The sequence below is a fragment of the Acinonyx jubatus genome, chromosome A2 (assembly GCF_027475565.1).
Source record: "Acinonyx jubatus isolate Ajub_Pintada_27869175 chromosome A2, VMU_Ajub_asm_v1.0, whole genome shotgun sequence".
NCBI lineage: Eukaryota > Metazoa > Chordata > Mammalia > Carnivora > Felidae > Acinonyx > Acinonyx jubatus.
Genome location: NC_069383.1, coordinates 144,898,975 through 144,921,510, shown reverse-complemented (window position 1 = coordinate 144,921,510; position 22,536 = coordinate 144,898,975). Strand labels below are relative to the sequence as shown.

The following is a 22,536-nucleotide window of genomic DNA, read 5'->3' as shown; positions in this document are numbered from 1 at the left end:
CAGCTTTTGTGGGCTTTTCTCCATGTTTCTGTGAGGGAATGGCCCTCAAATCTTCCTACTTCACTATTTTCACTGACATCATTTGGAAAACTATTCCAAAAGATGGAGAGTAGGTGGTTTGTAAGTAAGCTGTAGTGTTAACTCTGGGCCGGAAGAAATGCAATAGCTGAAAATAATGACAGTATATGATGCACAGAACTACGTTTGAGCAGCAGAGTGCGTGTGAACACTCAGGATGACTGAACGGAAACCTCAGCACGAGCCCTGCACATTTCTGGATCAGGGAGAGTAACATTGCTAGGGTTAAGAGTCCAAGAGACTAGAAGTCTTTCAACTCCTTCCCCCGAATCCTACCTTATTCTTACACATTCCCCATCCTGCAGCTGCAGGGACTCCTCCAGTGCATATGGTGGCCCACATAGCTGCTCTGCTCACACCCAGACAGGACTTCCCATCTGCTCCAAATTCCATCTGAGCACTGTCTAGTAGACCTACTGTGAGTGTGCACCCAGGCACCTCAGGGGGCTCATTCTCTACCACACCCTCCTGGTCTGCCCCAGCCACCTGGCTTTCTTACTGTTATTTCAACCATACCCAGCTACTTTGCCTTAAGGGCTTTGCATTTCATGTTTGCTGTGCCTAAAATGAGTAAAATCTCAGACACAGGCACACTTCAGAGATATTGCAGGTTCAGCTCCAGATCACCTCAATAAAGCAAATATCATAATAAAGTGATTGAAATGATTTTCTGGTTTCCATTAAAAGTAATGTTTACATTATACTGTAGTCTATTAGGTGTGCAATAGCATTGAGTCTAAAAAAACAATATATATACTGTAATTAAAAACCACTTTATTGCCACAAAATGCTAACCATCATCTGAGCTTTCAGTGAGTTGTAATCTTTTTTTTTTTTTTAAGTAAACTCTACGCCCAACATGGGGCTCAAACTCATGACCCATAGATCAAAAATCACATGCTCTACCGACTGAGCCAGCCAGGTGTCCCCATCTTTTTGGGGATAGAAGGTCTTGCCTTAATGTTGATGGTTGCTGATTGCTCAGGATGGTGTTTGCTAAAGGCTGGGGTAGCGGTGGCAATTTCTTAAACTATGACAACAGTGAAGTTTGCAACATCAGCGGACTCTTCCTTTCACAAATGATTTCTCAGTAGCACGTGATGTTATTTGATAGCGTTTGACCCACAAACTTCTTTCAAAATTGGGAGTTAATCCTCTCAAATCCTGCTGATGCATTATCAACTAAGTTTATGTGATATTCACAATCCTTTGTTGTCATTTCAACAACGTTCACAGCATCTTCACCAGGAGATTTTGCCTCAAGAAACCACATTCTTTGCTCCTCCATAACAAGCAATTCCTCGTCCATTAAAGTTTTATCATAAGATTGCAGCATCTCAAATATAATAGCAATCAAGTTTGAAATATTGTGAGAGTTACCAAAATGTGACACAGGAACATGAAATGAGCAAATGCTGCTGGGAAAATGGCGCCAACAGACTTGCTCCACACAGGGTTGCTGCAAACCTTCAATCTGTAACAAACCTAGCATCTGGGAAGGGCAATAAAGCAAAGCGCACTAAAACGAAGCATGCCTATATTTGGGTGGTTTTCTCCCTGACTGCCTTCAGGGCTCTATTCACGTCACCCATCAGAAATGCTTTTGGTGACCACATTACCTACAAGACCTCCCCTCAACATTTTGCTCTATCCTCTTCCTCTGCCTTATTCTCATTCAGAGCTCTAATTACTACCTGATGTTCTAGAGATTTAATTTTAATTTACTTACTGACTCTGGTCTGTTTACTGCTGTATACCTAGCACCTAGACCAGTGCCTAACACAGGAGGAGTATTCAGTCAACTGTAGCAGAATCAATGTGATTAAATGAAAAGGCAGAAATACGTACCCAGAATACATGTCATGGGGCAGGTTTCTTCCAGATTACTCAGAAACACTTCTTTTTTGTAGAACATTTTTGTGGGCTCATGTTCTGTCTCTTCTGGGTGAATGAAGATAGGGCCATAAAAATATGCAGCTCCATCTCGGACCCACACCTTTTCAATTCTTGGGGGAAAAATGGAGAAATTCCATTAAAATGAATTGACAGGTTTCATTCTGGAAGGATTAATCTACCAAAAATTCTGCTAGCCAAAAACCTAATGATATTTACTATTTAAAAAAAAATAAAAATTTGAGAGAGAATGAGCGTGAGTCAGGGAGGGGCAGGGGAAGAGGGAGAGAGAATCTTAAGCAGGCTCCACACCCAGTACGGAGCCTGATATGGGGTCCATCTCACGACTGTGAGATCATGACCTGAGCTGAAATCAAGAGTGGGATGCTTAACCCACTGAGCCACCCAGGCGCCTCGATGATATTTACTATTTTAGAGAAGTTTCACTGACTATTTTGATAAAAAGACAATTTCCTTGATGTTTCGTCCTTTTTGAGCACAGGAGAAGATACTCAGAAAGAGAAACAAACATTTGGCTACTTATCTAAGGGGAAAACAATTTTAACACAATACTAAGGCATATCTCCCAGGTGTTTTCCCTGAGATGCTCATGGTGAAACAAAACTAAGCATCTGTCATTGGACTTGTCAGCCAAATACACAGCAAACCATCGATATTTGGGGTCAGCTCACATGAATGGCAGATATTCCTGTAAGGCAATGGTTGGTTCATGACTTTTGAGTGCCAAGATATAAGAGCCCTTCACCCCTTGAGAATCTGACCAAAGCCAGATACTATCTCCCTAGAAAAAAATAAAAATTCACATGTGACTGCTATGTGCCAGGTACTGTATCATTCCTCACAACCACCCCACCAGCTTGGTATTATGGTCTCCAATGTCTTGTGGTTCCTAACAAGAAGCAGTATCATCATCTCAGTTACTGGTAACTCCACCTTCCAGTTCTTCAAGACAAGAGACAGAAGTCATCCTTGACTCCTTTCTCTCTCTCAGACCCCACATCCCATTTATCAGAAATCCTATTAACTCAACCTTTTAAAACTGGTCTGAGCCATCGTTTGCTGCCTGGATTACTGAAACAGCCAGCCTTCTAGCAGATCTCCTTGCTTCTCTTTGATCCTTTAAGTCTATTCTCAACAACCAGTAGGCAGAGCAATCTTGCTAAGAACTAATTCAGCTGTCACACTGATGCTTAAAAGAATCCAATGGTACTCTTTTTAATTCAGTAAAAGCCCAAGTGCCTACATTGGTCTCTGAGGTCCACAAGGGATGCACTGTATGCCATGGCCCTCATCTCCTATCTAACTCAATGCACTGCTTACTCCCCCTGTAACAAACTCTCCTGATTTGACAGGCCAGGAACGCTTCTCTCTCAGGTCTTTATCTTGGCTGTTCTCACTTCCCGGAAAGCTTTCCCCCCGGATATTCACATTACTCACTCAGTTTCTTCGTTGACTCAACTATTAACTCTCAGTGAGGCCTATATACATCACCCTGCTTAAACTTTTGCACCTCCTCACTGTGACCACGGCATTCCTGAGTGTTCTCATACTCTTATTTTTTCATGACCTAATGTACCTTACACTTTACTTATTCATGATTACTATTTGTCTTCCCACTGGAACAAAGATCCCGGGCACTAAGAATGTTTGTTTTATTCACTAATGTAGCTTCAGAGCCTGGCAAATAGGTTTGTAATAAATGATTACTGAATGAGGAAAAAATGGAATGAGGAAACTGAAGCTCAGGGAAGTAAATTATTTGCCTAAGGACATGAAGCTAGCAGGGCTGGACTTACACCAGGATCTCTTGGAACCAACTACTACTCTTAACCACTATCCTCTACTGCCCAATTCTGTACCTGACTCCGTCACTGCTATTTTATGCCATGCAAACACTCTTCCATCCATTTACTTGTTCAACCAATATCTGAGCCCTTACTATGTTTCATGAACTGTATGCTTGAAGCAGGGAAGACAAAGGTGAGCAAAAAGACAGGGACCCTACTGTCAGGGCATTTGCAGTCTGGTATGGAAACCTGACAGTAAAATAACATGACAAGTGCTCTGAGAATACAAGGACACCTAATCCAGTCTGGAGGATACAGGAGAAGCTTCCTTAAGGAAGTGTCATCTTAAATTGAAGCTAAAGGGAGTTCATCATGTGAGGTGGGCAGGGAGATTTCTGGGTTGAGAATTGAGTAAATGGTAAGAGAAGAAAAAAAAAGTTCACAAGAGGAATTTAAAGAAGCATGGCTAGAGATGAAAGCAGGCAAGGGTGTGCAAGGAAGCTGGGGAAGTTAACAGGATTGCAGGGTGTTGGGGGCGGGGGGTTGATGATGACGTGTGTCTTCATCCTAAAGAGTGATGAATTTCCACTTGCTCCAAATCTCTCCGACCCAACTACATCTTCGCTGCTTCAGTAACACTCACCTGCCCACACGTGGGCGCACCAGGCCATGGGACTTGATGAAGACACAGTCACCAACCTTCAGCCACATGTCATTGTAACGGAGCTGCTCAAAGTAGTGGCAACCTGGCTCACCGTTTGACATTTCCACAGGGACATCTTCTTTCTCCTGTGGTAAAGGAAACTGGTTGAAGAGAGGCAGCTCACAATCAAGGAGTAGACAGAGAAGGTAAGAAAGGAAAGTTGACTTTCCATCATATTAACTTAGAAGACAAAAATAACCATAAATAGAAGTTTTGATGAAGACCAGAAACCAAAAGATTAGGACACTGAAACCAAACTAAGTCTTCTCAAATAATGCATTTATTTTAAATTTCTAGTTAAGTTTCACAAAATGTTACTCCAAGATGCTTTTATTCCCCTAGTCCAGTACAAAAAGAGCACTGGAGAGGACTTAGCAGCATTCAGGAGCAGCCTCACTCATGCGTTGCCATGGAGGATAAGGAGCAAATACTGCATAAGCTTCCTCTTCACCACATTTACTGAGCTCTCAATGTCTTAGCATTAACAGCTGATAGATTTAAAATGATCATTTTGCTTTATTCTAGCATGGAAAGGAATAGTATAGCCTCTGTGATACAAACACATACTCTCAATTTTTTAATAAATTACAAGGTCTGTCACCTATTGGCTACTGTGACATTAGGCAAATTACTTGACCTCTTAGGCCTTAGTTTCCTCATCTGAAAAATGAAGACAGTGTGCCTATTACATGGGATTGTTAGGAAGCTTTAAGGATATTCTCCCCATTAACTACACAGAGCAATGCCTGACTTATGAAAAGCGATTTAACAAACATTATTATTGTTTTATAGTGTTGGCAGAAAAGGGGAAAAAAAGAAAAACAAGTTCTGATCTGATGCAGATAGTGGGCACAGCACGAGGTGTTGTAAACATATTAATTTCAAAATATATAAAAGCTCCTCGAGGAAACCCCAGAACCCCCAAGTTTTCTACTGCACCTCCCCGAGAGTATCTGAAACTTCAAACAAAAATCTCTCTTTCAAAAGGTCCAAACGGTTTGCTTCTTTCTTCACGACTATAAATGTGCAATCTAAATGCTCCTCCTGGAAAACCCTTAAGAATGAGATGTGCTGGATGAGGGACACCTGCAGGAAAGGGAGCTATAAAGTGACCCCTGAGAGTAAGAATAACTTTTTCTTTCAGGAATGGTCTGTTCTGAAGTTCTTTTCTTTTCTTTTTTTTTTTTGTAAAGTCATCTTCCCGCCCAATGTGGGGCTTGACCTCACAATCCCAAGACTGAGAGCTGCATGCTCTACCTGCTGAAGGTATTCTTTTAAAAAGTTCCAGGAATGACCTGTTTTGGCCAGGCAGCATTAAAATAGATAGGAGACAAGAACAGGAAAAAAAAAAAAAAATGTGTGCACAGAGAGGACCCTGGGGACTTATGAATTCTAAGAAAAAATTGCTAACTTGGACGTAAATTTAAAAATTAATTAATTTAAAAAAAAAGAAAAAGAAGAAATCTATGTTATTCCCACACTGGCTTCCTTTGGTATTTCTTATTCTTTCATAATTAACGTCTCCACAATTCCCAGACATACTGGTAAAGTGTAAAAAATATCATGTTCCTTCCCAGGCTCCCTTTCTCTTGTAAAACTGTTAGGACACTGAAATGGACTCAAAGAATTCAATATTTTCCAGTTTTTATGTTAACAATATAAAAGTTTTATCTTTCTTGATTATATAAAAGAAGTACATTCATTGGCAACAAGTCAACATTACAGCATGTAAAACTTAAAAACAATCTTCTGTGATCCAACTCCAGAGATAAGCACCTAGTTTAGCACACAGCAGTGTTACATGCTGTTTTCATTTTCTCATTCATGTATGTAAATATACATTTTTCTTTGTTTTGAATAATGACGGAACTGCATCCCATTCTGCTGCCTGTTAATCATGAACATCCTCCTACCACAGGACTTGGAAAATTTTCCACGTGACATATTATAAACCTACTTCACTGCTTTCACTGGCCGTACAGCTGGCATGCTATGGATGTATGACAACTTACTCAATTCCTATTCATGGCATTTGAGTTTGGCCAAGGGTTTTGCTTTACAGGTAACACTGATGTCACTCCTTGTAGACAACCCTTTGGTGCGCCTGAGTACTGAGTTGGAACACGTTCCCTGGCATCAAACTGTAGGGTCAAAGGGAATGCCATGGATGGGAGAGAAGTGTGCTGCCCACACCCACATCAGGTGTGCCCAGTATTAGCAGTCCTTAGAACTCCTGCCAATCTGCCAGGCATTTAAAAACATTTTACCTTTTTGGCTGTCTTCCCTCTTACAAATCATCTATTTGGTCCTTTGCCTATTTTTCTAGTGTAGCTTTTTTCCTAGGTTTCCAAGAGCTCATTGTGTTAAAAATGGCAGTCCTTAGACTCTTTTATTAAACTAATGGATATTTTCCACTGTACACTGATAAAATGTCCCCCCCCCCCTTTTATGGATACTGGATTTTATATCATGTATAGAATGGACCCATTCCAAGCTTATAAATACATACATACATACATAAAAGAATATAGGTAAATAATAGTAAATATGCTTATGTTAGCAACTAGTACTCTGTTTTTTTTTGTTTTTTTATCTTTTTGGAATATCAAGAGAGAATTCAGGTGGGTTTTTTCCTTTCTTCTTCTTTTTCTTTTATTTTCAAATGGCTACCAGTTTTTCCAGTATCATTTGATTCCATCCTCTCTTGCTGATTTAAAATCCTACCTTTATATTCTAGATTTTAGTTGTGAAAAGCCTATTCCTTCCACTGACTGGTCCTGAGCTACTATCCCAATTTTTTTAAAATGTTGTTTTATAAAATACAATAATATTTAGCAGGGCAAAGCACTTTGATTACTTTTCTCCCTTCTTTTCCTGGTAACTAACATGTTTACCCCTTCATTAAGAATGCCAGCACAATTCTGTCAGGTTCCAAAAACAAGTCTTTCATGTCCATAGACTGTTTCTCTTCCCATAGGTTCCATATATTCCTTTTAAGGTTATTTCTTTTTTGTTGTTGTTTGTTTGTTTAGAGAGAGAGAGAGAGAGACAGAGTGGAGTGGGGAGGGGCAGAGAGAGAATCCCAAGCAGGCTTCCCACTGTCAGCACAGGGCCTGATATGGGGCTTGAACTCACAAACCGTGAGATCATGACCCGAGCCGAAATCAAGAGTCAGACACTTACCCAACTGAGCCACCCAGCAGCGCCCCCAAGATTATTTCTTAATGTATCTTGTTGTTAAGATGAATCAGATATTTTCTTCTACATAACTTTCCTAACAGCTGCTAAAGTGTATTCAACATTTTTATCTTACTTTCAAAAGTCTTGTGAATTACTGTTTTGTTTATATAAGAAAGCTATTGACTTGTATATGGACTTTGAAATTCCTATTTGTTGAATTCTTGGTTTTCAAAACTTTAATTTCTCCCCCATTATCTGCAAAAAAAAGTTTTGCCTCTTTATTGTCAATATTTTTACTATTTTGTTTGTCTTCATTGGCTACTTTCAGAAAAATAAAGATAAGAGTAGAGCAAGCACGTTTAGGTGTGAGAAACAAATATAATTTTAAAAAATCACTTTGAGGAAATACCCATCTAAAGACTTAAATAAATGAAGACAGTTACTGTACTTTATCAAATAATTTCTCCTTAGATCTATTAATGCAATGAAATGTTTTACTGAATTTTCCTAATTTTGACCAATCCTTGCATTTGTAGAATGAACTTCCACCTACTTGGTCATATTGTTCTTAAATAACTAATTTGATTTCATTTATAAAAATATATTTTCTCCGAGTATTTTTTGCATTAATATTCGTAAGTTAGACTGAACTATAGCTTTTCCAGTTTTATTTTGTCAGGCTTTGAAATCAAGATTATTCTGGTTATGTAAAATAACTGGGAAGTTTTGTTTTCTATGCTCTGAAAGAATTTAAACCATAGTATAATTATAGGTCTCTTAAAGGGTTAAAAGAACTCACCTACAGAATTATCTGATCTGAGTACTCTGTGATTAGCTCTCAAGACATTAAAAAAAATTTCTTCTTGTTGTTGTCCACTTACGTGTTACACCTCTTCTTGATGCCACTTTAGTGATTTATATTGTCCTAGGAAATTATTCATTTTATTCAGGATTTCAATTTATTAACAAAATTTACAAGTCTTTAAATTTCTTCCACATTTATATGTCTGAGCTTAATTCTCTTCTTTTTTTTATTAGGAGAGTTGGTCATTTATTTCACTGGACTTGTCAAATGATTAGCACTTGGACTCACTTCTTTCTTTATTATTTGAGAGAGGGAGGGAGAGGGAGAGAGGACGTGAGCGCATGCATGCACGTAAGCCAGCAGGAGAGAGGGGAAAAGGAGGAGAAACCGAATCTCAAGCAGGCTCCGTGCTTAGTGTGGAGCCTGACACGGGGCTCAATCCCATGACCCTGAGACCACGACACGAGCTGAAATCAAGTCAATCGACTGAGCCACCCAGGCGCTCCTATTTAATTTTTTTTAAAGTAGGCTGCATGCCCAACGGGGGACTTAAACTAATGACCCTGAGATCAAGAGTCTCATGCTCTACTCACTGAACCAGTAGGTGCCCCTGGATTTACTTTTCAGTTCTGTTGTTTTCTAAGTATTAATTTCTGTCTCTTTTATAGTTCCCTTCTTTCTGTTTATGTAAGGTTTTATGTTGTTGCTCTTTTTCTAATTCTGATTTTGAATGCTTTATTCATTTATTTTCTGGAATAGGTATTTTGAAGTGTAAAATTCTTTTCTGTGTGGCTTTTAGCTACATACCTTCTCCAAGTTAAAACTGTCTTCAGTTCGACTATCCTCTGAGTTGTCTGTGTTCTTCTCATCATCCCCTTTATCTGCATTTGCAAATACAGAGGCCACTCGAACCACAGGCAAGGGCACATCCCGAGGGACAAACCTCACTGAACTGATGGGCATGGTCCACAGTTTAATTTTCTTAAAAGATTTGGTTTTGGCAGAATACCGTGATTCACAGACAAAAACATCCTCATCTCGAAAGTTTTCTGGGCATAATTTAAAGTATTCCTGGGAGATATAATAAAATTAATAAGTTAGGTGAATATTCTGAAAACCAGTCAACCATAAAAACCGAAACCACACATCAATCAAGCAAACAAACAAAAGCTAAACTGTTAAGACTTTTTGACAGTTAACCACAAATAGTAAATGGCTAGAGATGTAGGAGCAATTTCTTGCTACAAAATAGCCTTATTAAATACACACCTTTAGCTTATTTAAAAAAACTTTTTTGTAATGTTTATTTTATTTTTGACAGAGAGAGACAGAGCATGAGTGGGGGAGGGGCAGAGAAAGAGGGAGACACAGAATCCAAAGCAGGCTCCAGGCTCTGAGCTGTCAGCACAGAGCCTGATGTGGGGCTCGAACTCACAGACCGTGAGATCATGACCGGAGCCGAAGTCGGACGCTCAACCGACTGAGCCACCCAGGTGCCCCCACACCCTTTAGCTTATTTAGCTTACCAACAGCCCTTTTGAAAACATATTAACATTTCATAATACAGCTATAATGTTCTTGAAAGCTTTGGGGCAGGGGTCAATGTGCCTGTATCAGATAGATACACAAAAAGTATACTTTATTACCTAAAAGAGCATACTGACAGTTTTCAGAAAATTATCTTTCAGAAAATGTCATCCTCAAAAATTAACCTCGCAGTATAAAAAAAAACTTTAAGCTAACTGCATTCAACTATATATGATGTAGGCAGCAAATGGTCTTCCATCATCATGATCAGATTAATTTCTTCCCAAATCTTTTACACACAGCCATACAGATACAGTTTAAAAAAAAAATCAAACGGTTTAAAACAGAGCTTCTAATTTGTAAATACTGATTTTTCTGTGTTCGTAAATTTTATTTTCATGGAATGATTTGTACTTTGGGAACTAATGAGTTTCTTACCTTGACAAACATGACCACACATTTTCCTAGAATTTTACTAACAGGAACTTTATTGTAATAGTCACTCTTAAAAACTTCTTTTTCTAGAAATTTTCGCGTAGCCAGATGGAATGTTTCATTTGGCCGATAAAACCAACAGCCATACAACCATTTTTCACCTCAAAAACAAAAAAGGAGGGAGGGAGGAAGGGAGGGAGAGAGAGAGAGAGAGAGAGAGAGACAGAGACAGAGACAGACAGAATTACCATTAACAGAAATCACACATTCTTTGCAAAACGAGCAAATTCTCCATCTATTCTCTTATGGCCCGAACCCAACGATGTGCTTTTTAAGCCACAGGTCCTTAAAATAATTATCTTAGAAGAAATGATACTTGAAAATAATGAAGTATAAGAAGGCCTAAAAAATGCTACTCTCCCTCTCACATGAAAAGATAGGTAATATACCAGATGAGGAGGGTGATGAGAGCTGCTCCACTCTGCTGGGGCCAGGACACGGCCAGGGATGCATGCTTAAGAAAGATACCGCATACTAAAGGACGCAGTTAGCACTCAGGGCAAGGGATGCAAAGCTGAGGGAACTGGATTGCCTGGATCACATTTCTGCCTGCTTCTGGCTTCATTAACTCCTAAGGTAAAGGCAACTGTTCTAGGACACCTTTTTTAAATCAAATTCTAAGCCAAGGCACATGTCTCTCTATAATTTATTCTTCACTTGTGATTTATACCAGACTGGTTTTGCCAGAAGCAAAACGTGAGCCTTTAGTTCCTGTGAGTCTCTGCCATCCTCCAGAGTTTGGGTGACTGGTTTTAATAAACACCAGTGGAGCAAATGAATCTCAGCTTCCCTTCAAGAAGATGCATTTCTTTTGACTCAATTGTACCACTCACTGGCCCAAGAGTGCTAGATCCCATGTTTTCATATAGTGGGTGCTTACTTATATTTACTGATACACTATAGAACAACTATTGTCTGAGTGACAGTTTTCTTCCTTGAGACCCAAGGAGGAGTAAAATAGTTACATGTCACCAATCTGTCCTTTGATTTAAAACGAACTTACCAGCAGAATCTTCCCACAGTCTCTCAATACAGACTATGTGTGGCTGCAGGCTGGCCTCCGCGGGCTCCACGTAGACGTAATCTCCAACATGGTACATGCTGTTCTTAAAGCTGCAGTCCTGACTGTATGTGCGGTGTAAGCCTGAGAGGCCTGCAGTGCCTGAGGAGTCTTCACTCTTTTCAGCTTCTTAAGTGAAAAAGAAAAAAAGGTTCCCATTCAAAGCATGTTGGAATCAGACATAGGATTCAAACAACACAAACTACTACATTTCATTCTTTTCTAGACCTTCACGGTCTAGTGCCTTTTTGAATTATAACCGTCATTAATTTAAGTAAATCCATAAATAAAGGATCTACAGAATAAAAATAACCACCTTAATAATAAACGCTCAAGACAGTCATTCTGGATAATAATGAAAGGTATAAAGAAGAAAACAGGTAACCTGTAAATCATGTAATCCTGGAAATAATCTCATATGTACTTCCTCTTTATCTTAATGCCTCTGAAAAAATTTTCCCTAAGTTAATATATGGGTATGTCACAATTAATGGAATCTTAGAACTGAGAAAATACGAACATGCATATTAAGCAATATAATGTGAACTATACATGTCTACACTAAAGACAGAACTGTGCAGTTCCCCTGAGATTAATGCTTTTCAATAGGACTTATTTTTGTTAATAATACTTTTTAATGGCTCCCATACAAGCCATCATTTACAAATACCACAGGGTTTTTGTTTTTTAAGATAAAACTGTGCCCACATCTTTGATTACTTCTTTATGGTAATTTTCTATAAATAGGACAGCTAGAAAGAAGCATTTTAAATGTTTTTAAAATGCCTATTCCAAACCAACCCCCCAAATTCTGTACCAATTTAAGTCCCTCACTGTGTGGCTACAGGGTCTGTTTCTCCATTCTCACGCTCCAACATTTCTAATTTTTTAAAAGTTTTGCCAATATTGGTGGAAAATGTTATCTAGTATTCGATTAGTCAAGTGAATCCCTGTAACATATACAAGAAATTCACAAGGTACTTGAGATTATACACCAACAAGAGCATGGTCAACTGTATGGAAAAGGACAGAGAGAGTACAAAACCCCCAAATTCTAGAGACAGGAAACAGGATGATAAAACAACTCAGCTGAAAATATGAAAAAGAATGATTTAGAGGGCAGAGTCCTGAGCCATAAAGGACTATTTGTAGGCCTTGAAACTTAATGGTTCTGCCTTGCTGGATTTCAAGATTGCTTGGAATTGAAGGCCCTTTCCCTTCCATTTCTCCCTTTCTCAATGGGAATGTCTCTTAATTATTATTCTACGCATGTCCCATCAATGTATTGTAGGAGCAAAGGACTTGTTTTTGGTTTCATAGGTCCACAGAGGGAGAGGAACTGTGTCCCAGGATGGGTCACACCCAGAGCCTCACCTATATACACCAACTTAAATGATTTAATTAAAAAAAAATTTTTTTTTAACATTTATTTATGTTTGAGACAGAGAGAGACAGAGCATGAACAGGGGTGGGGCAGAGAGAGAGGGAGACACAGAATCTGAAACAGGCTCCAGGCTCTGAGCTGTCAGCACAGAGCCCGATGTGGGGCTCAAACTCAGGGACCGTGAGATCATGACCCGAGCCGAAGTCGGATGCTTAACTGACCAAGCCATCCAGGCGCCCCTTAAATGATTTAAATAATAAGATTGGAGGCTTTTGAGCTCATAAAGCTGATAATATTTAGATGAGATTTTGATACCCGCCAGCAGGGTGTTATTGCAACAAATAACTAAAAAATATGAAGCGACTTTGGAATTGGGCAGTAACAGAAACTGGGAGAATTGTGAGCAGAGCAAAGGCCTCAGTTGCCTTGCATAGACTATGGTAGAGAAACGGACATTAAAGACTTGGCAGTAGAAGGCTCAGGTGGAAATGAAAATGCTACTGGAAAGGGGGTCCTTGTTACACAGTGGCAGAAAGCTTAGCACAACTATGTCTGCAATTACTTGGATTCTGGCCTCCTGGGCTGATCTTTGGTTATCTTTCTCCTTCTTTGTTCATTTGTTGTTGTTCTACTACCTCTTGAGATTTCTTCCACTTCATCTTCTAATCCTTCTCTAAATGATTCCTTTCTGCTATCATTAAAAATATATATATATTTATGTATGTACGTATTTCTTTATTTTTAGGAGAGTGCAAGCAGGCGAGGGGCAGTGAGGGGGACAGAGGACCTGAAGCAGGCTCTGTGCTGACAGCAGTGAGCCTGATGTGGGGCTGGAACTCACGAACTGCAAGATCACCACCTGAGCCGAAGTCAGACGTTCAACTGACTGAACCACCTGGGGGGCTCCTCATTAAAAAAATTTTTAAACATATCAATTTGACATATATCGATGCGTAAATTTAAGCTGTACAACCAGTTACTTCAATACACTTATATATTGTTGCCACTACAGTGACATTTACATTACTTAATCATAGTACAGTACTATTGGCTATATTCACTTTACTGTGCATTAGCTCTCCATGGCTATTTACCACTCCTTACAAGGTTGTACCCTTAAACACCCTCACTCTTATCGCCTCACCCCACTCTATTGTTTTTATTTAAAGGGGACCTTATTTAAAAAAAATTTTTTTTAAGTTTATTTATTTTTGAGAGAGAGAGAGAGAGAGAGAGAGAGAGAGAATGCAAGCAGGGGAGGGACAAAGAGAGGGAGAGAGAGAGCATCCAAAACAGGCTCTGCACTGTCAGTACAGAGTCTGATGTGGGGCTCGAACCCAAGAACCATGAGATCATGACATGAACTGAACTCAAGAGCCAGATGCTCAACCAACTGAGCCACCCAGGCGCCCCTCTGCTATCATTTTTTAAAAACAGTTTCATTGAGGGCGCCTGTGGCTCAGTCAGTTAAGCATCCGACTCTTGGTTTCAGTTCAGGTCATGATCTCAGGGCTTCTTCGTGAGTTTGAGCTCCATATCAGGCTCTGTGCTGGCAGTGTGGAGTCTGCTTGGGATTCTTTCTCTCTGCCCCTTCACCACTTGTGCTGTCTCTGTCTCTCTCAAAAGTAAATAAACTTAAAAAAAAAAAGTTTCATTGAGATATAATTTACACAACATACACATACAATTCCCCTACTTCAAGTGTGTAATTCAGTTTCTTGGTATGTTACTAATTTAAAAAAGTGTGATAATATACCACATAAAATTTGCCATTTTTTGACCATTCTTAAGCACGTATTTCAGTGGCATTAATTACATTCACAATGTTGTGCAGTCAGAACCACCTCCTATTTACAAAACTTTTCATTTCAAACAGAAACTCTATAACCATTAAGCACATTTCTCATCCCCACCAGACCCTGGTAACCTCTATACTACTTTGTCTCTAAGAATTTGCTACTCTAGGTACCTTATGTAAGTGGAATCATACACTATTTGTCCTTTCATGTCTGGCCTATTTCAGTTAGCATAATGTTTTCAAGGTTCATCCGTGTTGTAGCATGTCGTTATCACCATTTCATTACATTTTATGGGGGAATAACACTCTACTATATTTATATGTACCACATTCATCCGTTGTTAATGGACACTTGGGTTGTATCTGCCTTTTGCCTCTTGTAAATAATGCTGTTCTGGATATTGGTATACAATTATGTGCAGGAGTCCCTGCTTCCAGTTCTTTGGGTATACACCAGGAGTGGAACTAATGGATCACATGGTAATTCAATGATTACCTTTGTAAGGAATTGCCAAACTGTTTTGCCATAATGGCGGTACCATTTTACATTCCCACCATCAATGTATAAGGGCGCCAATTTCTCCACATCCTCAACAACACTTGCTGGTTGTTGTTTGTTTGTTTTTTATAACAGCCATCCTAAAAAGAAGTGGTATCTCAATGCAGGTTTGATTTGTATTCTCCTAATGATTAATGATATTGAACATTCTTCATGTGATTACGGCCATCTGTACAATTTCTTTGGAGATGGCAGGTCTGTTTCCATACTTTGCCCAGTTTTGAATTGTTTTGTTACAGAATTTACATATCCTGGACATCAGACTCTTATCAGATGTATGATTTGTGAGTATTTTCTCTCATTCTATTGGTTTGCCGTATTTTCAATTTCCAAGAAATTTTCTGTTCTGTGACTATTCGTTTTTATGGCCTCCTGTTTTTATTTTATGGATGCAGTAGCTTGTCATCTCTCTGAAGGTCTAAATCTTTATCAGCTTTTTTTAATGTTTATATATTATTTATTTATTATTATTATTTTTAATATTTATTTATTTTTGAAAGAGATAGGGAGAGCACAAGCAGGGGAGAGGCAGAGAGGATCTGAAGCAGGCTCTGCACTGACAGCTGAGAGCCCATGTGGGGCTCAAACTCATGAACCCTGAGATCATGACCCGACCTGAAGTCAGATGCTCAACTGACAGAGCCACCCAGGTGCCCCTAAATGTTTATTTTTGAGAGAGAGAGAGGGAGAGCATGAGCGGGGGAGGGCAGAGAGAGATGGGTACAGAGGATCTGAAGCAGGATCTGAGCTGACAGCTGACAGCAGACAGCCGGGCATGGGGCTCACACAAACCGTGAGATCATGACCTGAGCTGATGTGGGATGCTCAACCAACTGAGCCACCCAGGCACCCGTTTTTGTTTTGTTTTTAAAATTTTTCTCCATCTGCCTTGTTTTTTTCCAAGGCCCTTTTTCTCTTTTTGTTTTGTTCTCTATCTTGCATCTTAGAGGTTTGCCTTAAATATTTGATCCTATTTAAATTAAGTACCTGCTCCTATTTAAAAGCAAAATACTAAAAAAAATGACTAGAAGCTCTTTATGTACATAATTTTGCCCCACTGCCTGATCCATTTCTCAAGAGAAAAATCTCCTGTCTCAAAACTAGAAGCCTGACTGCCAGCATTCTTGGAGCAAAAGAATTACAAGGGGTCTCACTACTTAGTATAAATCCTCTTATGACCCCCCTCTTCAGAACTGTACCTCTAACCTTTCAGTATGCTGCTGTCTCTCAGACTAGACTCTTGAAGGCAAACAGTCACAGGAAAGGTTGGGAAGTGATCTGGTGGTTGAACTCAAATTCAGAGTTAACTAATCCTCCTGTTTTCAGCACCTCCATTTGTAGAAGTACCTGGTGCTCTAATCCCTGCACCATTCTAGACAGGAATTGGCCTACTTAAGGTCTTCATCTGATGCCAGCACTGAAGCCAGTGTTAGCAACCTACTCGTACATTTTCTAGCTCCTAAATTCCCATTGCCACCATCTCCTTTTCAATGGTTTCCCTTTTTTTTTTTTTTTGAGGGAGGGGAATGCTTTACATTTATGTATTTTGTTTTGCTTTAAAATCCATTTTCCATCATTTTAGAGGTGTTTTGGAATGTACCAGTAGTAGGCATCTGTACAACCTGCCACATTTAGGTGACAAGTCCTTCATATTGTTTTACTTTTGCTTACTTACCTTTGAGTACTTAGTTCTGGTAGTTAATACAAAACACAGCTGTCGCTAATTTTGTATCACCAGATAAAGTGTCAACAAAACTTAAAAAAAAAAAATCTCAAGTATAAGAAATTTTGTCAGTAGAAACAATGTGAATTGTCCTAAATGTCATACCCATTACAGCACTGGCATTTTCTGTTTTCTCTTTCACTGATTTCCATTCTGATCTTTAGTATTTTTTTTTTTAACGTTTATTTTTGAGACAGAGAGAGACAAAGCATGAACAGGGGAGGGTCAGAGAGAGGGAGACACAGAATCTGAAACAGGCTCCAGGCTCTGAGCTGTCAGCACAGAGCCCGACGTGGGGCTCGAACTCACGGACCGCGAGATCATGACCTGAGCCGAAGTCGGCCGCTTAACCGACTGAGCCACCCAGGCGCCCCTGATCTTTAGTATTTCTACTTCAAGTGTGATTGGCTTTTCTTTTGCTAACTTCTTGAGGTGCAAACATAGACTTATTTTAGCTCTTTATTCCTTTCCTGGTATATGTATCTAAAGCTATAAGTTTCCTTTCACAAACTCCTTTAGCTATATCCCATAAATTTTAATATACTGTGTTTTCATTTGGGTTCAGTTCAAGATTTTCCTAATTGTCCTTGCAATATCTTCTATGATCCACAGATTATTTAGAAGTGTACTGCTTCATTTTCAAATATTTGGGGATTTTCCAGCTTTCTTTCTGTTGCTGATTTCTAGTCTAATCCCATTGTGTTCAGAAAACTGGGTATGATTTCAATCCTTTTAAATCTTCTGAAACTTGTTTCATGACCTATGGTCCATCCGAGATAATGTTCCATGTGTGCTTGATAAGAATGTGCATTTTGCAGTCCTTGGGTGCAGTGTTTCACATCTCAGTCAGGTCAAGCTGGTTGACAGTCCATCTTAGTCAGCTCAGGCTGCTATAAAAAAACCTACCACAGCCAGGGTGGCTTAAACAGCATTGATTTCTCATAGTTCTGGGGGGTAAGAAATCCAAGATCAAGGTGCCAGCAGACGTAGTTTCTGGTGAGAAGTCCACTTTCTGGTTCATGGACAGTTGTCTTCTTGCTCTTCATCCCCTTATAATGGTAATGAGCCCATTGTGGTGGCTCCACCTCTATGACCACATTCAATTACCTCCTAAAGGCCTGACCTCCAAATACATCACACTGGAGATGAGGCTACGATATACGAATTTTGGGGAGACAAACTTTCAGTCCATATTCAAGTCTTCTGTACTTTTTGCTAGTTGGTCTATCAATTGCTGAGAAAAGAGTATTGATTTTTGGTGTACTTGGTCTATCATTGCTGAGAAAGGAGTATTGAGACTTAATTGCTAAACAATTTCTCTTTTCCATTATGGTCAGTTTTGCTTTATGTATTTCCAGGCTCCATTGTTAGGTGTATATACATTTATAAATATTATGTGTTCCAATGTCCCCATCCTTTTAATATTATGAGATATCCCTCTTTGTCTTCAGCAATATTTCTTCTCTTAAAGTCTATCTGAGGGATGCCTGGGTGGCTCAGTCAGTTAAGCATCCGACTCTTGGCTTCACCTCAGGGCATGATCTCAGAATTCATGAGTTCGAACCCTGGGTCGGGCTCTGTGCTGCCTGTGCAGAGCCTTCTTGGGATTGTCTCTCTCTCCCTCTTTCTCTGCTCGTTCTCTGTTAGTGCTTGCTCTCTTTCAAAATAAATAAATAAACTTAAAACAAAAAAGCCTATTGATGTTAATACAGCCATTCCAACTCACTACAGTTACTATCTGCACGGTGTATCTTTCCCCCTCCTTCTCCTTTCAACCTATTTGTGTTTTCGAATCTAAAATGAGTTTCTTACACACAGCACAGAGTTGGATCTCTTAAAATTCAGTCTGTATTTTGATTGGAGTGCTTAGTCTATTCGCAACATGTAATATAATTATTGCTATGAATGAATTCACATCTACCATTTGCTACTTGGTTTTTTTTTGTTTTTTTTTTATGTCTTACGTTTTTTGTTCCTCTTTTCCTTCCTTACTGCCTTCTTTTAAGCAAGTATTTCTGGTGTACCATTTTAATTCTATGTTGGATTTTTATTGCTATTTGTTTTTAGTGGCATTACGGTATGCATCTTTCACTTATCACCATCTACTTCAGGTTAATACTGACTTGATTTTGTTAAATAGTGCAACTTTGCTCCAAAATAGCTCCATTCCTTTGTGCTACTACTGTTCACATACATTACTTCTATAAATGCTGTAAACCTAAAATTGATGATGTAACTATTTCTTTAAACAATCTAATGTTTTCTAAAGAAATTAAGAGAAGAGAAAAAATATATAGTGTTTTATATTTACCCACATATTTATCATTTCCACTACTCTTCAGTCCTTCTTATGGATTTGAGTCAACCATCTGGTGGTGTTTTCTTTTGGCCTGAAGCTCTTCCTTTAGGATTTCTTATAGGGAAGATCTGGCAGCAGTGAATTCTGTTTCTGTTTATCTAGGAATGTCTTATTTCCGCTTCATTTTTGAAAGATGGTGTCACTGGATATACAATTGTTGGTTCAGTTTTTGTCCCTTTCAGCACTTTGAATATCGTGTCACTGCTTTCTGGTTTCCATGATTTCTTATGAACCATTATTATATTTCTGTTTTCTTGGACCTGAGAAGTTTGCTACTTTCACAGTTTTCTCTTTCAGTAGTTTATGGTGTACCTAGATGTGGTCTCTCTGTGTTCTGTTAGTGCTCTTAGAGCTGTAGGTTAATGTTCTCCATCAAATTTGAAGTTTTCAGCCATTATGTCTTCAAGTATTCCCTCCCGCTTTCTTTCTCTTCCGTCGAGACTCCCAGTATAAGTATACTAGAATACATGGCATGAGGGTTTGCTCCTAAGTCTGCTTAGCTATGGGTCAGCCAATGATTTAGGTGAAGACTGTCCTCAAACACTTAAAACTTTTAAGGATTCACCTTCCAATGACTGATGTGCATGTGGCTTGGGGGACCCACTCAAAGCTGTAACCAATGTCCAAGGACCGCTTGCATTTTGCTTGCAAAATGGTTCTCCTAGCTCCTTTGCACAGGCATGGTTTCCCAGTCAGCCAAGAACGTGGTGAGAGCTAGCTCACTCCTCTATGGCTGACTTCCAGGATAGTCCTCACCCTCAACTGTAATGTTGGCCCGTTTATCTCTGCATCGACCACTTTTAGCTGGCAAAGACATCCCCTGCCCATACACTCTCGCCATCCTGAATCAGTACATCTCCTCTGGCAGAAAAGTCGCTGGGTCTTGCAGATAGCCTTATGCTGGTAAATTATTCTCACCAACCAGGTTCCCTTCTCGTCTTTGCATATGCCACTGCTTATGAGAATTTGCTTCAAATCAACTTTGTTTTCTGGCCTAAGGAAAAAAAAGCCCTAAGGAGCAGATGTGATGTTGAAACTAATGTAACTCTCAGAAAATCACATAGTCTAGGTATCTATGTGAACTCAAAATTTACAAGATATGTACCTGAAACTAATGTAACGTTGTGTGTCAACTATGCTCAAAAGAAAAAAAAAAAAAAGACAGCTATCTCATGAAAATAAATAAAAATGATAAAAACTTTACAAGAAATGATTAAATTTTTTTCATTACAATAATGCTTCTTATTATTCTGAGTAAAAAAGCTATTTTACCAGGTTTAATATAAATCATTTTTCTTAAACAGAAGCTATTTGCTGCATTTCAGGTAAATTCATTTTGTAGTTTTCAAACATAATGACTTATATTCAACTTCCTTTCTTTCAGCCATGTAAGGATTAAGCACCTTGGTTCCTGACACACCTCTTTATGAGACCTTATATCATCTTCTGAAATCATGTAAATAGATGGTAAAAGCAAACAGTCTCTTCTTTCCTGAAGAAATGTGATTTTTTTTTTTTTTTTTTTTTTAACATTATCTTCTCCCTGACGACCCGGTTAAGGTAGTAACAGCACGGGAACCATTTAAAGATTTACAGCAACTAAGGAAGCCTTAGGACACTACTGAGAGCAGCATTATTTAAAAAGCTACAGAGTGGGGGCACCTGGGTGGCTCAGTTGGTTAAGTGTCCAACTTCGGCTCAGGTCATGATCTCACAGTTCATGGGTTCGAGCCCCGCACTGGGCTCTGTGTGGACAGCTTGGGGCCTGGAGCCTGCTTCTGATGCTGTGTCTTTCTCTCTCTCTCTCTGCCCCTCCCCCACTCATGCCTTGTCTCTCAAAAATGAATAAACTTAAAAAAAAAAAAAGAAAAAAAGAAAAGCTACAGAGTGAAGCTGGGGGCATGGAGTTTTGGACCTGACCTAAGTTGGTCCATGTCTGGTACACCTTACAAAAGAACACCAGAAATGACTTACACAAAATTCCCTGCATCCTTTTTTCTTTTGCAAGCCCACTTATGGGCAACAAATAAATAATAAAATAAAATAAAATAAAATAAAATAAAATAAAATAAAATAAAATAAAAGTATACATGTGTGTATGTATGTGTTTTGAGTGGAGGACACTGATTATACAGTGTCCACCTAGGTGGGGAAATCAAATTCAGGAAAAGTTTTATGAACTTTTGCTCTAGGTAAGGTAGTTATTACTTTAGATTTGAAAAGTGGAAAAAAAAAAGTTCTTTATAAGAAATGGTCTTGCCCTATGTTGGATCAATAACACCCAGTCCTGTCAGACACAAATGGACCATGAGGTGGAAGTTCCATTTGTGTCTCACCAGGTGTGGCTTGGCCACACATACACATGTGCACAGTAACACAGGCCAGTCCCGCCGGACAGACTTGGGCAGTTCAGACACAGCTGTGGGTGAGTGAGGTCCTCTCTCCAACACGATGGCTTCCAGGAATTAAGAACAGATCTTTGAGTACCTTCAAATGCCAATGGGCAATCTGAATCTGGTACTTGCTCCTCTTCAAGGAGCACAGTTTGAAAATTATTTGCAATTGAAGGAGAAAAACTTGTAATGAAAGATACCTCTATGAAAATGGCTTCAAAATGTGAAAGAAATCTAGCAACCACATCTTCCAAGAAATCCACGAACAGTCCAACTGTATTTTATAAACAGGCAAGCAAGCAAATAAACAAACCAGCACGTGAAAGAAAACTAGTTAATCTGGGAAACGTTCCACAGAGAAACATTAATCCCTTCAAACCTTATTTGAGCCATTCTAAGCAACCTCACGTATGCTGTTAAGTCTATTTTCTGCTTCACTGAAATATGACATAATATTCTTGAGGTGGCCCTATTTTTGGTCCACCAAAGTAGTCCAGGACCCGGAGGTTGGTTATATTCAACTTAGCAAAAAACCAATGATGGTTGCAAGGCCAGGTTTTCAAAGCAGGGTGTCGGATGAACAGTGAACCCTTGGCAAAGACCATTTCCATTTCATTTGCCTCGGTAATAATTCCTGACACTATTGTGTGAGCACAGAAGGGACTCTGGGGATCAAATCCATGCTTCCTGTAGAAGTTAGAGTGTGCCAGACATGGTGAGTGTAGCATATGGATTCTTCTGCAGGTTGCCCACCAACTGTGGTAGTAGGTT

The 22,536-nt window shown here is 39.2% G+C and overlaps 1 protein-coding gene across 42 annotated transcripts in view; it reads right to left on the bottom strand.

Annotated features, from left to right (window-relative positions):
• PBRM1 (polybromo 1) overlaps positions 1–22,536 on the bottom strand; it is a 112,560-nt gene that overhangs the window by 20,590 nt on the left and 69,434 nt on the right. For 25 of the 42 annotated variants that reach the window (XM_027038914.2, XM_053219229.1, XM_027038908.2 and 22 more), the window contains 5 exons: positions 11,493–11,678; positions 10,433–10,590; positions 9,275–9,538; positions 4,423–4,568; positions 1,927–2,084 (listed from right to left, as the gene is read on the bottom strand). In XM_027038914.2, coding sequence (XP_026894715.1) covers positions 1,927–2,084; positions 4,423–4,568; positions 9,275–9,538; positions 10,433–10,590; positions 11,493–11,678 — 912 coding nt within the window. The remainder of the gene's footprint in view (positions 1–1,926; positions 2,085–4,422; positions 4,569–9,274; positions 9,539–10,432; positions 10,591–11,492; positions 11,679–22,536) is intronic. The other 17 variants (XM_053219230.1, XM_053219257.1, XM_053219235.1 and 14 more) reach the window with 3 other exon arrangements.